At 34.9% G+C, this 12,972-nt stretch overlaps 1 protein-coding gene across 1 annotated transcript in view; it reads right to left on the reverse strand.

Moving 5' to 3' along the window:
- LOC130047027 (atrial natriuretic peptide receptor 1-like) overlaps positions 1–12,972 on the reverse strand; it is a 66,279-nt gene that overhangs the window by 15,481 nt on the left and 37,826 nt on the right. Inside the window, exons 6-13 of the mRNA XM_056141144.1 lie at positions 7,978–8,113; positions 7,754–7,859; positions 6,523–6,647; positions 6,332–6,416; positions 6,004–6,106; positions 2,936–3,121; positions 2,404–2,580; positions 1,334–1,499 (exon numbers count right to left, since the gene is read on the reverse strand). Coding sequence (XP_055997119.1) covers positions 1,334–1,499; positions 2,404–2,580; positions 2,936–3,121; positions 6,004–6,106; positions 6,332–6,416; positions 6,523–6,647; positions 7,754–7,859; positions 7,978–8,113 — 1,084 coding nt within the window. The remainder of the gene's footprint in view (positions 1–1,333; positions 1,500–2,403; positions 2,581–2,935; positions 3,122–6,003; positions 6,107–6,331; positions 6,417–6,522; positions 6,648–7,753; positions 7,860–7,977; positions 8,114–12,972) is intronic.

The raw sequence follows: 12,972 nt of genomic DNA on the forward strand, positions 1-12,972 counted from the left end.
CTGCCCATTAATTTAATGGTCGTACTATGGTAGATTTCAAATTCAGAATGGGAAGCGATGTGGATCAGTGGACGCTTGAATAGTGATTCGGGGAAGTGTAGTGTTGTCCTTAATTGTTTGGAAAGTAATAGGTGGTCCTATTTCTCTTTCGTATTTAATGTTAATCCTGATCCAGTCTACAACAGTCTTTACACTGCTTTGAGAAAATTAAGGTGTTTACTACACACTAGTCGTTCGTCCTGTTAATAGTGTTTCTTAATTCAACAATTCCGTCTACGCTGGTCTATTTCAAAAGGGATTGATTCAGGAAGAGGTCCAGTTATTACTAGAAACACTGGAATCGTTATGGCAGTTTAGTTATTGCAAGGAATATTGAAATGCTTGATTCTGGAGGCAATCCAGTGATCGCTAGAGAGATTGGAATGCTTGATTCTGGAGGCAATCCAGTTATCGCTAGAGATATTGGAATGCTTGATTGAAGAGCAGGTCCAGTTATTGCTAGATAGATTGGAAAGAACACCACGGGGAACATCGCACGCCTAGGAACAGTCGCGGGCAGTTAATGTAAAGACGTTTTGATTCATTTACGCACAATTTATATAATTGGCAATTTAAAGTATGTCATTTTTTTTCCAGTTTAGAATCCCCAGTTACAGAAGATGCAAGTGCTTTCTTTGTTCAATAAAAATATTGTTTCATTTGTATCATAAATGCGCGGAGCATTTTATATAAATGCATGTATCACCACTAAAACCATACTTAATAATATCACACTTTGTCTTACACAGAACATACGTAAACTTCAATACTTACTAAAACCATACTTAATAATATCACATGTTGTCTTACACAGAACATATGTAAACTTCAATACTTACTAAAACCATACTTAATAATATCACACTTTGTCTTACACAGAACATACGTAAACTTCAATACTTACTAAAACCATACTTAATAATATCACACTTTGTCTTACACAGAACATACGTAAACTTCAATACTTACTAAAACCATACTTAATAATATCACACTTTGTCTTACACAGAACATATGTAAACTTCAATACTTACTAAAACCATACTTAATAATATCACACTTTGTCTTACACAGAACATACGTAAACTTCAATACTTACTAAAACCATACTTAATAATATCACACTTTGTCTTACACAGAACATATGTAAACTTCAATACTTACTAAAACCATACTTAATAATATCACACTTTGTCTTACACAGAACATATGTAAACTTCAATACTTACTAAAACCATACTTAATAATATCACACTTTGTCTTACACAGAACATATGTAAACTTCAATACTTACTAAAACTTTCTGAATTTTTCTCGTCATCGCAGATTTTTGCTCCATCGCAGAACTTTGGCATTGGAAAATCCCCTATTTTGCACATCCATCGAGAGTCAATATAGATATTGCTAGACCGTAGTTTACCATGGGATTCAATTACAGAATCATGAATGTACGCCATTCCCTGTAAACCACAAATTAGAGGATTGGTGACAATATGACCTTGGTAATATCTGATCACCCATCTTTCTCCCTATCCCTTTCTCTATGCCCCTCTCTCACTAATAATGCAATAATGTCTTATGTCAATATCCATCTTGGACCACGAATCAAACTGTAACCAGAGTACTTAGAATTTTTGATAGAATATGCTTCAATGTTATGTATGGCTATCAAGGTATTTGATTGTGAGTGTATCATACAGATAACCACAGAGTCTTTAAAACAATCATGATAGGAGGTCAAACTAGAAAATATTTTGATTACTTCCATGTGCCTTCGAGATGACCAGTAATGAAATGCATGTAAATGAAATCATAATATTGTCACACGATTGATTATTATTATTTGATTGTACAATGAGAACTTGCGTCTCTATTCATTTTTGATCAGGTTTTGTCCAATAGCTGTAAAGAAAAGGCGACTTCGATCACAGACTGGAGAAGCAAATTTTGAAGTTGAGTAACATTGAGTTCGATTTAAAGAGGGCTGGTCATGGTATCGTTTTATAAGCTCTAGTAATCGGTTTCGATGTTTTAAGTCATTCAATCATATAATAAAAAATCATGTCTCTTATCACTTTCGACTAGGTCCTGCACTTTAGCTGTGTACAAAAATGACCGACTAGGTATCATTTCGTAAGCTCTGTTATCCAGTTTAGATGTTTTAAATTATTAAATTCAGTATAAAGCAATTATTAACATTTCATTTTCACGGTCAATTTGATACTTTAGCTACTCTCGAATTACAACATTCACCTCGCCCTGCGGGCTTAGGTAACTAAAACATCGTATTGGTAGAGAAATTGTCAATAATTGTATGATGTCCGACATATTCCGCATGAGGCAAAAACATTCAGCGATACTTACTTTCGCAATATCTGAAGCAAAGGAAAGTTTGAAAATGTTGTCTAGTTTTATGTTAGCATTGGACAGAACATCCAGTAAGCTCCCTTTACTGTAGTAAGTACCAACAATGTACACATTCATAGGGTCCACACACGCTCCAACTAAAGTAAACACATTGTTGTGTTTTAATCCACGGATCTGAAATAAGCAATGTTTCTGTATGTATTACGACATTCACAGTTTGGCATTTTATATAGGAAATTCTATTAGAATTAAACACATGGGTAAGCAGAAGTCACGTGACTACTGCTAAAATTAGAAGTCACATGACTACTGTTAAAATTCGGAGAAGTCACATGACTACTGCTAAAATTAGGAGAAGTCACATGACTATTTCTAAAATTGTGTTGCCTTTTGGACCATTTCTCTCAAATGAATGAGATTTCTTATTTCTTCATATGTACATTTTGGTAATTCAGAATGGCTGTTTTAACGGTATCTAGAAACAAAATATTACTTTAAATGGCATTTAAAAATATGTCGTTAAACAGACCTGATTAATCTCTTGAATAATGGGTGGAGTGATTGCTATAAAAGCTTTGTTCACGAATTTAATGGCGACTATGGAGCCCTGGTAGTTGGCAGTTTTGGTAAATATCTGGAAGGCGATGGCAGATGTATCAGTCTTCCCACTTACAGACCGTGATCGAGTAGTTCTCGTGTCATTCAAGAAGGAGGACTGAAATAAAAACATACGAAAATAAATCACCGAACAAGAGAACTACTATTGGCATTGCAGAATTTAGGGGGTTACAACTTTAATATCTTCAGACCAAATGTATATACTATTCATCACATCTGTATCCATTTTATCTGTGACAACCACAATTTTCATTCCCGATCAAGTTTATATGTTCGTTGAATTGTATAATCCGTCAAACCGTCTGTTCCGACACAGACTTCGTCTCCAAGAACACTTCAAATTAAACGTATTTGTCAGTATATATGGTATAATATAACAATGAGAACTAAATGTTAATTTTCCGCTAACAGAAGTGTAAACCTAGGACAGAGAGTAGACTAAACTTAATTGTAATCTTAACCTAGGGTTAGATTAGGATGTAACATAAGTACAAGTTCAGTATCAGGATAACATTTAGGAGATTAATATTATGATTGTTACTAAAAAAAATATGATAAGAGTTAGAATTAGGGATACGATTCTAGGATTATGAATAGAGCTAAGATGCTATGATTAGAAATATGATTGTGGTTAACCTACTATGATTATGGTTAGAATTTGGAATAGGAAGCTAACATTAGGTCAATCGATATGACGCAATGTTTGATTAGGAATAGGATGTGTTAGAGTAAAGATTAGGTTAAAGATGATCCCACCTCTGGCATATTCAGGGGTCTCTGTTTCTCCAACTCTCTATTCTGAATTCCTTATGGGAGTTATGAGATTGATCACTGTTCGTTATCTTGCTAGATTTAGGGTCAGGATTAGAGGGATAGGATGCTATAATGGTTAGGATTTGGAATATGATGGTCTCATCAGTGTTAAGATTGGGATATAAATGCTACGTTTAGGGCTAGGATTAATTATAGGGTCTTATTTTAGGGTTAGGATCAAGGCCAGTATCATATGATTAAGGTTGTAATTAGAGTTAAAATGGTATGGTTACATTGAGAATTAGGAATGAGATTCTGTGTTTAGTTTTAGGTATAGGATGATATGTGTAAGGTTAGGATTAGGGGTATGGTGCCATGATTACGGTAAGGATCTGAGCCAAGATGCTCTGATTAAGGTTGTAATTAGTGCTAAATATTAAGGATGGGTTAGTCTTAGGAATAGGGATAATATTTGGGCCAGGATGCTGTAGTGAGTTATTGAGTTGCCATGTAAAACTTATACGTTACCAATTTTTAAGCATCAGATGCGCATTTCGACAAATAAGGTCTCTTCAGTGATGCTCAACCGAAATGTTTGAAATCCGAAATAACAATGAAGTTTTAGAGCTACTTAAGGGGAAAACGGTGTGCCAAAAAAGTGGAGTCAAATTTGTCTAAGGATAAGAGCTATGAGTGACGGAGATAATCCTTAATTTTGAAATGAATTTCTAAATTTTGTAACAGCAATTAAATATACATCCGTATACACACACTAAATGATGCTTTACCTTACTACACACACTAAATGATGCTTTACCTTACTACACACACTAAATGATGCTTTACCTTACTACACACACTAAATGATGCTTTACCTTACTACACACACTAAATGATGCTTTACCTTACTACACACACACAAACACACACTCTAAATGATGCTTGATCTTACTACACACACTAAATGATGATTTACCTTACTACACACACTAAATGATACTTGATCTTACTACACACACTAAATGATGATTTACCTTACTACACACACTAAATGATGCTTTACCTTACTACACACACTAAATGATGCTATACCTTACTACACACACTAAATGATGATTTACCTTACTACACACACTAAATGATGATTTACCTTACTACACACACTAAATGATGCTTTATCTTACTACACACACTAAATGATGATTTACCTTACTACACACACTAAATGATGCTTTACCTTACTACACACACTAAATGATGATTTACCTTACTACACACACACACATTAAATGATGCTTGATCTTACTACACACACTAAATGATGATTTACCTTACTACACACACTAAATGATGATTTACCTTACTACACACACTAAATGATGATTTACCTTACTACACACACACACATTAAATGATGCTTGATCTTACTATACACACTAAATGATGCTTGATCTTACTACACACACTAAATGGTGATTTACCTTACTACACACACTAAATGATGCTTTACCTTACTACACACACTAAATGATGCTTTACCTTACTACACACACTAAATGATGCTTTACCTTACTACACACACAGAGACACACACTCTAAATGATGTTTGGTCTTACTACACACACTAAATGATGATTTACCTTACCACACACACTAAATGATGATTTACCTTACTACACACACTAAATGATGATTTACCTTACTACACACACTAAATGATGATTTACCTTACTACACACACTAAATGATGATTTACCTTACTACACACACTAAATGATGCTTGATCTTACTACACACACTAAATGGTGATTTACCTTACTACACACACTAAATGATGCTTTACCTTACTACACACACTAAATGATGCTTTACCTTACTACACACACTAAATGATGCTTTACCTTACTACACACACTAAATGATGCTTTACCTTACTACACACACACACATTAAATGATGCTTGATCTTACTACACACACTAAATGATGCTTTACCTTACTACACACACTAAATGGTGATTTATCTTACTACACACACTAAATGATGATTTACCTTACTACACACACTAAATGATGATTTACCTTACTACACACACTAAATGATGCTTTACCTTACTACACACACTAAATGATGCTATACCTTACTATACACACTAAATGATGCTTTACCTTACTACACACACTAAATGATGATTTACCTTACTACACACACTAAATGATGCTTTACCTTACTACACACACTATGAAATAGTTTGCCTGCACTGGTGTCCAGATCGGAAAAAGGTATTTTCCACTGCATATTTTCCATTTCTTCTTTTAGCAACCTTTTTCTACAATGAATTAATCAGAGAATCATTGTGAAAAGGTATGAAGCGACAACTAAAACACATTTTTTTCTGAGACATGTAAACAAAGCGTCACAGAAACACTTATAAAAAGTCAAGACACCTCTATCTGAAAAAATAAAATCAAAGCAAAATGGATTAATTCATTTTTCAACTTCTTAGGTGTTATTTACTTTGGTAATCAAAAACTAGAAAATGAACGCTTAGTACTTTCGTATATGGAAGAATATGATCATCGATGCCAACAAGAGCAGGACAAGCAGCGCTGACATGGTGGATATGGAGGCAATAACATCTGTAAAAAGTAAGGTACAATGCTGATTCCAAAATTTAAAACTGATTCGAGCAGGATCATAATCAAGAATCAATATGAAGGAGAAAGAGAGGGGGAGAGCCCTTACATGTATTGGAATTAATCTCCACACAAGATTCGCCCTTCCATCCACATAACGGTCTCCCCAAAGGTGCATGCGTGCTTCCTCCTGGCCAGCGGATCGTACTATTGGTAGGGAAGATGCTTTTCTTCCTATTTTAGAAAAACAAATACAACTATCTCAACTAAATTTCTCTCTAGCTTAATGGAAGCATAACAAGCAAAATATATTGCTTACCTGACATAACACCTTTTCGGTCGCGGTAGATCAGATGCAAGCGTTCGCTTTGTGACCGGAGGCCCCGAGCTCGAGCCCCGGTCAGTGCCATGGTCGCGTCAAATCTAAGACGTAAACATAGGTAGTGATTGCTCCTTCGTCAAACGCTCGACATGTAGAAGTGAAAATCATGGGTCTTTCGGATATTACCTTAAAACTAAGGTCCCGTGTCGCGTCAGGCTTTGGCACATAAAAGATATCCCAATACTACGGTCTCGAGCGCTAAGCATAAATATAGATTTATAGTACTTTACATACAGCTGGTGACACGTCAATAACCTAGGAGTGAAAAAAATTATAAAATAAAACCAGTTGCGGTAGTCTGTTTTCGCTATGCAACCGGGAGGTACCAATCGTGGCGCCGCGTCAAAACTAAGACGTTTAACGTAGTTAGTGACTGCTCCTTCGTCAAACGGCCAGTATTTTAGAAGTGAAATTCGTTTTCGGTTGGAACATTAAAACAGAGTTTCTGTGTCACGGTAGACGTTGGCACATTAAACATATCTCATTGTTACAGACATAAGGTCCGTATATAGGTCAATATTTGTGGTATCTGGTGTCGTCTCTATACAAGTGAAAAAGTCTAGAATGGGGGAAAATAGATAACTGCTTTAAATCATTATTTAGTTCAAACCAATTATCGATGCATAGATCAAACTACAGATCGTTGGGTAACATCCTCTAAATGGTAAGAGCCGACCTATCTGATGTGGAACAACCTTAGCAAAGAATACAAGCGTATCATGACACCACGCAATTATTGTTTCATCCCATTCAAAAATGATGCGTGATCAAAAATAACACCGAATAGGGATTCTTTTTAAGATTGACAAACAAGCTTGTATACAAAGGTTTAAAAGCTTAACGTTGTTTCCATTACATCAACGCTAAATTAAGATCAGAATATGGTTCAATATTCACTGACGCGTACAATGATTACCGCTGTCTGCCAAACAGCTACAAACATTCAACACATTGTTACCCGTCAAATGATCCAATTTCAGTGAAATCTTCGTGGTAAATGTTGAACAGTGCAAAAGTTGTTTTTCGTGTACCATTCTGATCAGTTGTAAAGCTCCCATAAGGTGCTGGAATATAAATGAGAAATAAAAAAAAAACCATCCCCGTTGTTCAGAATTTTCTTTTTACGCTGACCAAAATAAATCGCTATTGTTGACGACGCTAAATAATGGAATGAAAACATACTTGTTATTGTCACGTTTTGCATGTTTTGGACTATCAGTGAACTATTTTTTGGGGTGTATCCTTGTACCAGAACATTTTCCAAGGACGTAGCATACAGGTACAATGCATCCGAGAGAAGATGTAGTCCGATTCCATTCTACAAAATAGATAAATAGTAAAACGTTACTAGAAAAACAAACATGTGTGCCTAATGATAACGTTATTCAAATATATGTAAAGTCAGTACACGAAACGCGGGTTCGCTAAGGCAGATCATAAAAAAACTTGGTTGGGATAATATCTGCCAAATAATACGACGTTATAATTGAAATACGCAATTCACTAATAATATATAATTAATTCCGATTTTATTTTCATGTATGTTTTATTCATATACCAAAGAAATCACATAGCTACGAAGATCGAAAGAAATGCGAATGACCTACTGCTGCCCGGATCAATGGCCGAGTTTCCTGTCATACACTGAAATAAAACTAAAGAGTATAAAAGTGCGTCACATACTTTAAAGGTCTCATTATATATTGGGCGAAAGGTAATAACGTACATGTACATGGCAATCGCTACTAGAACCGTCTGTTAATAAGACTTTAAAACTGTAAAGTGTAGAAAACTGACATTGTTTTATGTGAAGACATTTAATCATCATTTCTTACTGAACGCAGTAGGATTCAACACTTTTGGTATTTTGCCAACATTATCGCCATTTAGATCAATGTCTAAACCCTGTGGTAGTGATGTACTTTTCCCCGTTTTCTATTAAGGTACATTGTACGTTCGAAATCTATTTATAACAACCATGTGATGACGTCATATCGATGCACACAGATGTCACCTTGTTATGAAACAAAATGTTTTCATGTAAACAATCAAAATAAATTGTAAAGATTAAGTAGCTTTCTCCTTTTGTTCAGGATATTTTTTAAAGACGGTGCATTTTGCATGTATGACCTGCCTTAACATACCCGCAAAATTTGCATTGCCCTTACAATTGATAGATAATATCATTGTCTTATATATAAACCTAATGCCATATTCAGCGCAAATTGAAGCATACTACATCAATCATTATACCTAATGCGTAAAGCGAAGAAGCACATTAAAAATATCTTTTTAATGAATAGTTTAAAGGCAGATGATAGAAAATATGACAAGAATTTTCATAAATCAAAACAAATGCAAATAGTACAAGACAAACAAACTGAAGCACAACAAACTGTTTCTGTAGGTAAGCACACTGTACAACTATACTACATGTACACTGAACTTAAAATGAAATAATTTGCCAGTTATCACATTTATCATTAACCTGGACATAGTCATCGTTATGCGATTTAATGATATAAATTTGTAGGCTGTTAAAGACAGGAATAATTGACAAATCAATAATTCTTATTTACAAAAGAATGATGTGAGCTCGGCTTTTTCATTACTTCCACATAAGCCTGTAATGTTGTTTTTAAGGGGGAAAAGTGAAATAGTTCTTTAAAAGCATTAGATGAGGTAAAAATGTGAAGAAAACAAATGGTGAACCACCAGGGGTGGGATCAGGTGCTTAGGAGTAAGGATCCCCTGTCGTCCAGTTATACCTGTCGTGAGCCCTATTTATGTTTCATACTATTTTCTTTTCAAGAGGACAGCTCACCGAAGCTTGTTTTTGCTTTAAAAATCAACACTGTAAAACTGTATGAGAATGAAATATGTCATTTATTTTAGACAACAAATGACGAAGATAAAGGTTCATACAAAGAAGGGGGGAAATCACCGATCCACGAACACTGTCATAATCTTGCACAATATGTCAACCCATCATTTCTGATTTCCCCCATATAGATAATTTCACAAATAAATATGGTACTAACCAGTTCAAACAGGGGAAAATCAGTAGATACATACAATGTAATTACATAGGATTTCAACACATCTGTCCTGATTTTCCCCATACATGATTATCACAAACAACAAACAATGACTAGTTAAAATACAGACCTTGGGAACTTGTTCCAAAGTGTACAACAAGCAAAAAGATGGCGAACAAAAAGGGCTACATAAGATGACGAATAATTAAGCTACATTTTTAGATATAGGTGGGATTTAAGATGGGGAGGTGGTGAGCCTATATGTTGATCAGGTAAATAAAGTAATCCGTAGTCAAAATCAGTGGGTATAAAACGGCCTAACAATAGGTATGAAACACGCCAGATAGCATTTGATTCAACGATAGGTTGTATTGGCAAACTAGATTATTAAAACTACCATAAATTTTGCAAAATGCTGGGTTTAAAAGAGACTGTTGAACCCCCTATACCATCACCTTGTTCGTCAGTGGTCTGGCTCGATTTAAAAACTGATAATACGCAGAATAAGCCCTTGCGTATCGAACCCTAACAGAGATTCAGAACTATTAATTCATATATATTTCACAAAATAACAGGCACAGAATATAAAAACATACATAATCAATTTATCTTTTATCCATTGATTGTTTTTAAGAAAGAGAGAAAGAAACTGGACGGACTGTGTGTAATTATAGCGTTTATGAGCCCATGTAAAACTTGGAAGTTTAGAGCTTTAGAGGAAAACTTAAATTTTATTTTATTTGAAAAAAAATAAAATCAGCCCAATACAGATTTATTTAATTTATCTCTGATATTTATAGTTATTTAGGGTGTAGATTATTTAAAGAAACGCAATATCCCAATTTCAATCCCATTTATTCATGTGAACGTTTCCCTTTGAAAAGAAAGAGCACAGCACTGAAGAAACAAAAACATCTATCACATAGATGTGTGTGTACTGGTCGGATAAATGAGAGTGAAGATAACGAACAATGAATAATCTCATAACTCTTATAAAGCATACAAAATTAAGAGTAGGGCACACAAGAACCTCTGGAAATACGATAGGTGGAGTAACCATCCCCTTCTGAATCTTAAGATTTTTTATATAAGTATAGGCACAAGGATAGTGCAATATAAAAACTGTATGAAAATATCCAGTTCATGTGCCGAAATACAAAACGTCATTTTATGACCATGTCAGAATTCCAATTCTGCGTCATTTGGACCAACTTCAGAATAACAGCAGAGTCGTTGTATCAGTTTTGCACAAAATATACTGAAGTTTGAAACAAAAAGTACGGATGTAGAATTTGAGAGACAAAAAGAACCCTTATATCATTTTAGTCCTCTACAAAGAAATACAATGAATGTGGTTTGAAACTAATTTAATTTTTCTAATTATTTTTAAAACGGCATTTTTTCTCTCAACTGATGAAAATGTGAGGGAATTTTTAACAGTTGAGAGAAAAAAAATACTTATCATTAACGAAAATTACCCAATATGGCAACAAATGAAACGAACAGTGATCAATTTCATAACTCCTATAAGGAATACAAAATAAATAATTGGGCAAACACGGACCCCTAGACACCCCAAAGGTGGGATCAGGTGCCTAGGAGGAGTAAGCAATCTATTTAGTGGCGGATTTAGAGGGGGCGCAGACGGCGCCCCCCCCCCCCCCCTCTAAAATTGTCAAATTTAAGGTAAATCGCGGTATCTTGTTTCGGAAAGTGTACTAAACGATAAAAGAAGCAATAATTTCTTCAACTCCCGGAGTAATAAATGACAAGATCCTTTGATTTCTTAAATTACTTTATTGGGAGAACTTAATTTTTTTTTCAAAAACCCCTTAAAATTTGGGTCATTTGATTAATTTCACCTTATTAAAATGATAGAAAATAGTACAAATGACTTAATAGGAGAAATATTTCAAGCCCCATAAAATCTGTAAAATCCAGGAGCTTCGTCCCCTGGACCCCCACCAGGGCTTTGCTCTGGACCCACTGTCTCATAACGAGGCGCCCCCCTGTAACCACAATTCCTGGATCCGCCCTTGCTATTTAAATTTACACGTGTACAAGTAACAACACCGAGTACAGGAAACCATAACTTTAAAAGTACATGCGAAGTAAAGGTTGGATAGTGTTTATATTTATATTCTGAAGGTATACTCGGATTCTAGAATTACTTGCTGTAACCCTGAGATAATATATAATTGATAGGTACAATGACATTGTATTGGTTCCACTTTTTTGGCACGCTGTTTTTGGCTATATTTAGCTCTAAAACTTCATAGTTATCTCAGATTTCAAACATTTGGGTTGAGCATCCCTGAAGAGACATTTTTTGTCGAAATGCGCATCTGGTGCATCAAAATTGGTACCGTGTAAGTTTTACATTATGACCCCTGGGTCGAGGCCTCTGTTGGTGGACTGTTAGTCCCCGAGGGTCTCTACAGCCCAGTAGCTAAGTACTTCGTTACTAGCTTGAAAATACGGATGTATATTTAATTGCTGTTATAAAATTTAGAAATTCATTTCAAAATTAAGGATTATCTCCCTCATGCATAGCTCTTATCCTTGGACGACTTTGGTTCCACTTGTTTGGCACGCTGTTTTTGGCTATATTTAGCTCTAAAACTTCATAGTTATCTCAGATTTCAAACATTTGGGTTGAGCATCACTGAAGAGACATTTTTTGTCGAAATGCGCATCTGGTGCATCAAAATTGGTACCGTGTAAGTTTTACATATGGAAGTATTTTTGTTCTGGCTGTTGAATTTTATTCAAAGTTGTTAAATCTATATGCAGTTTAACGTTAATAATCCCTGTTAAATAGAGTTCTCCAAAGCACTGTATAATCATTGAGGAATTAGACAAACAAAAAAGAGTGTTAATTAATGAGACAGGAAGGACTGATGTCTCTCCTGAAACATTTATCTCTAGCTGATGTTGCTATTGCATGATACTCACCAAGGGATTTTGAGATACGTGCGGGTGTTTTATAAACTCCAAACCAAACCGAGGTAATACCAGGAAAAAATTAATTATCGTGAATAATTAATTAGATAAAGCGCAAATTAAGGGAGTATTTGGATAGTGAAGACACTAACCTGGCGTTTTAAAGATATACACAAAAATCCAAATATCGACAATT

Source organism: Ostrea edulis, chromosome 6, assembly GCF_947568905.1.
Source record: "Ostrea edulis chromosome 6, xbOstEdul1.1, whole genome shotgun sequence".
NCBI lineage: Eukaryota > Metazoa > Mollusca > Bivalvia > Ostreida > Ostreidae > Ostrea > Ostrea edulis.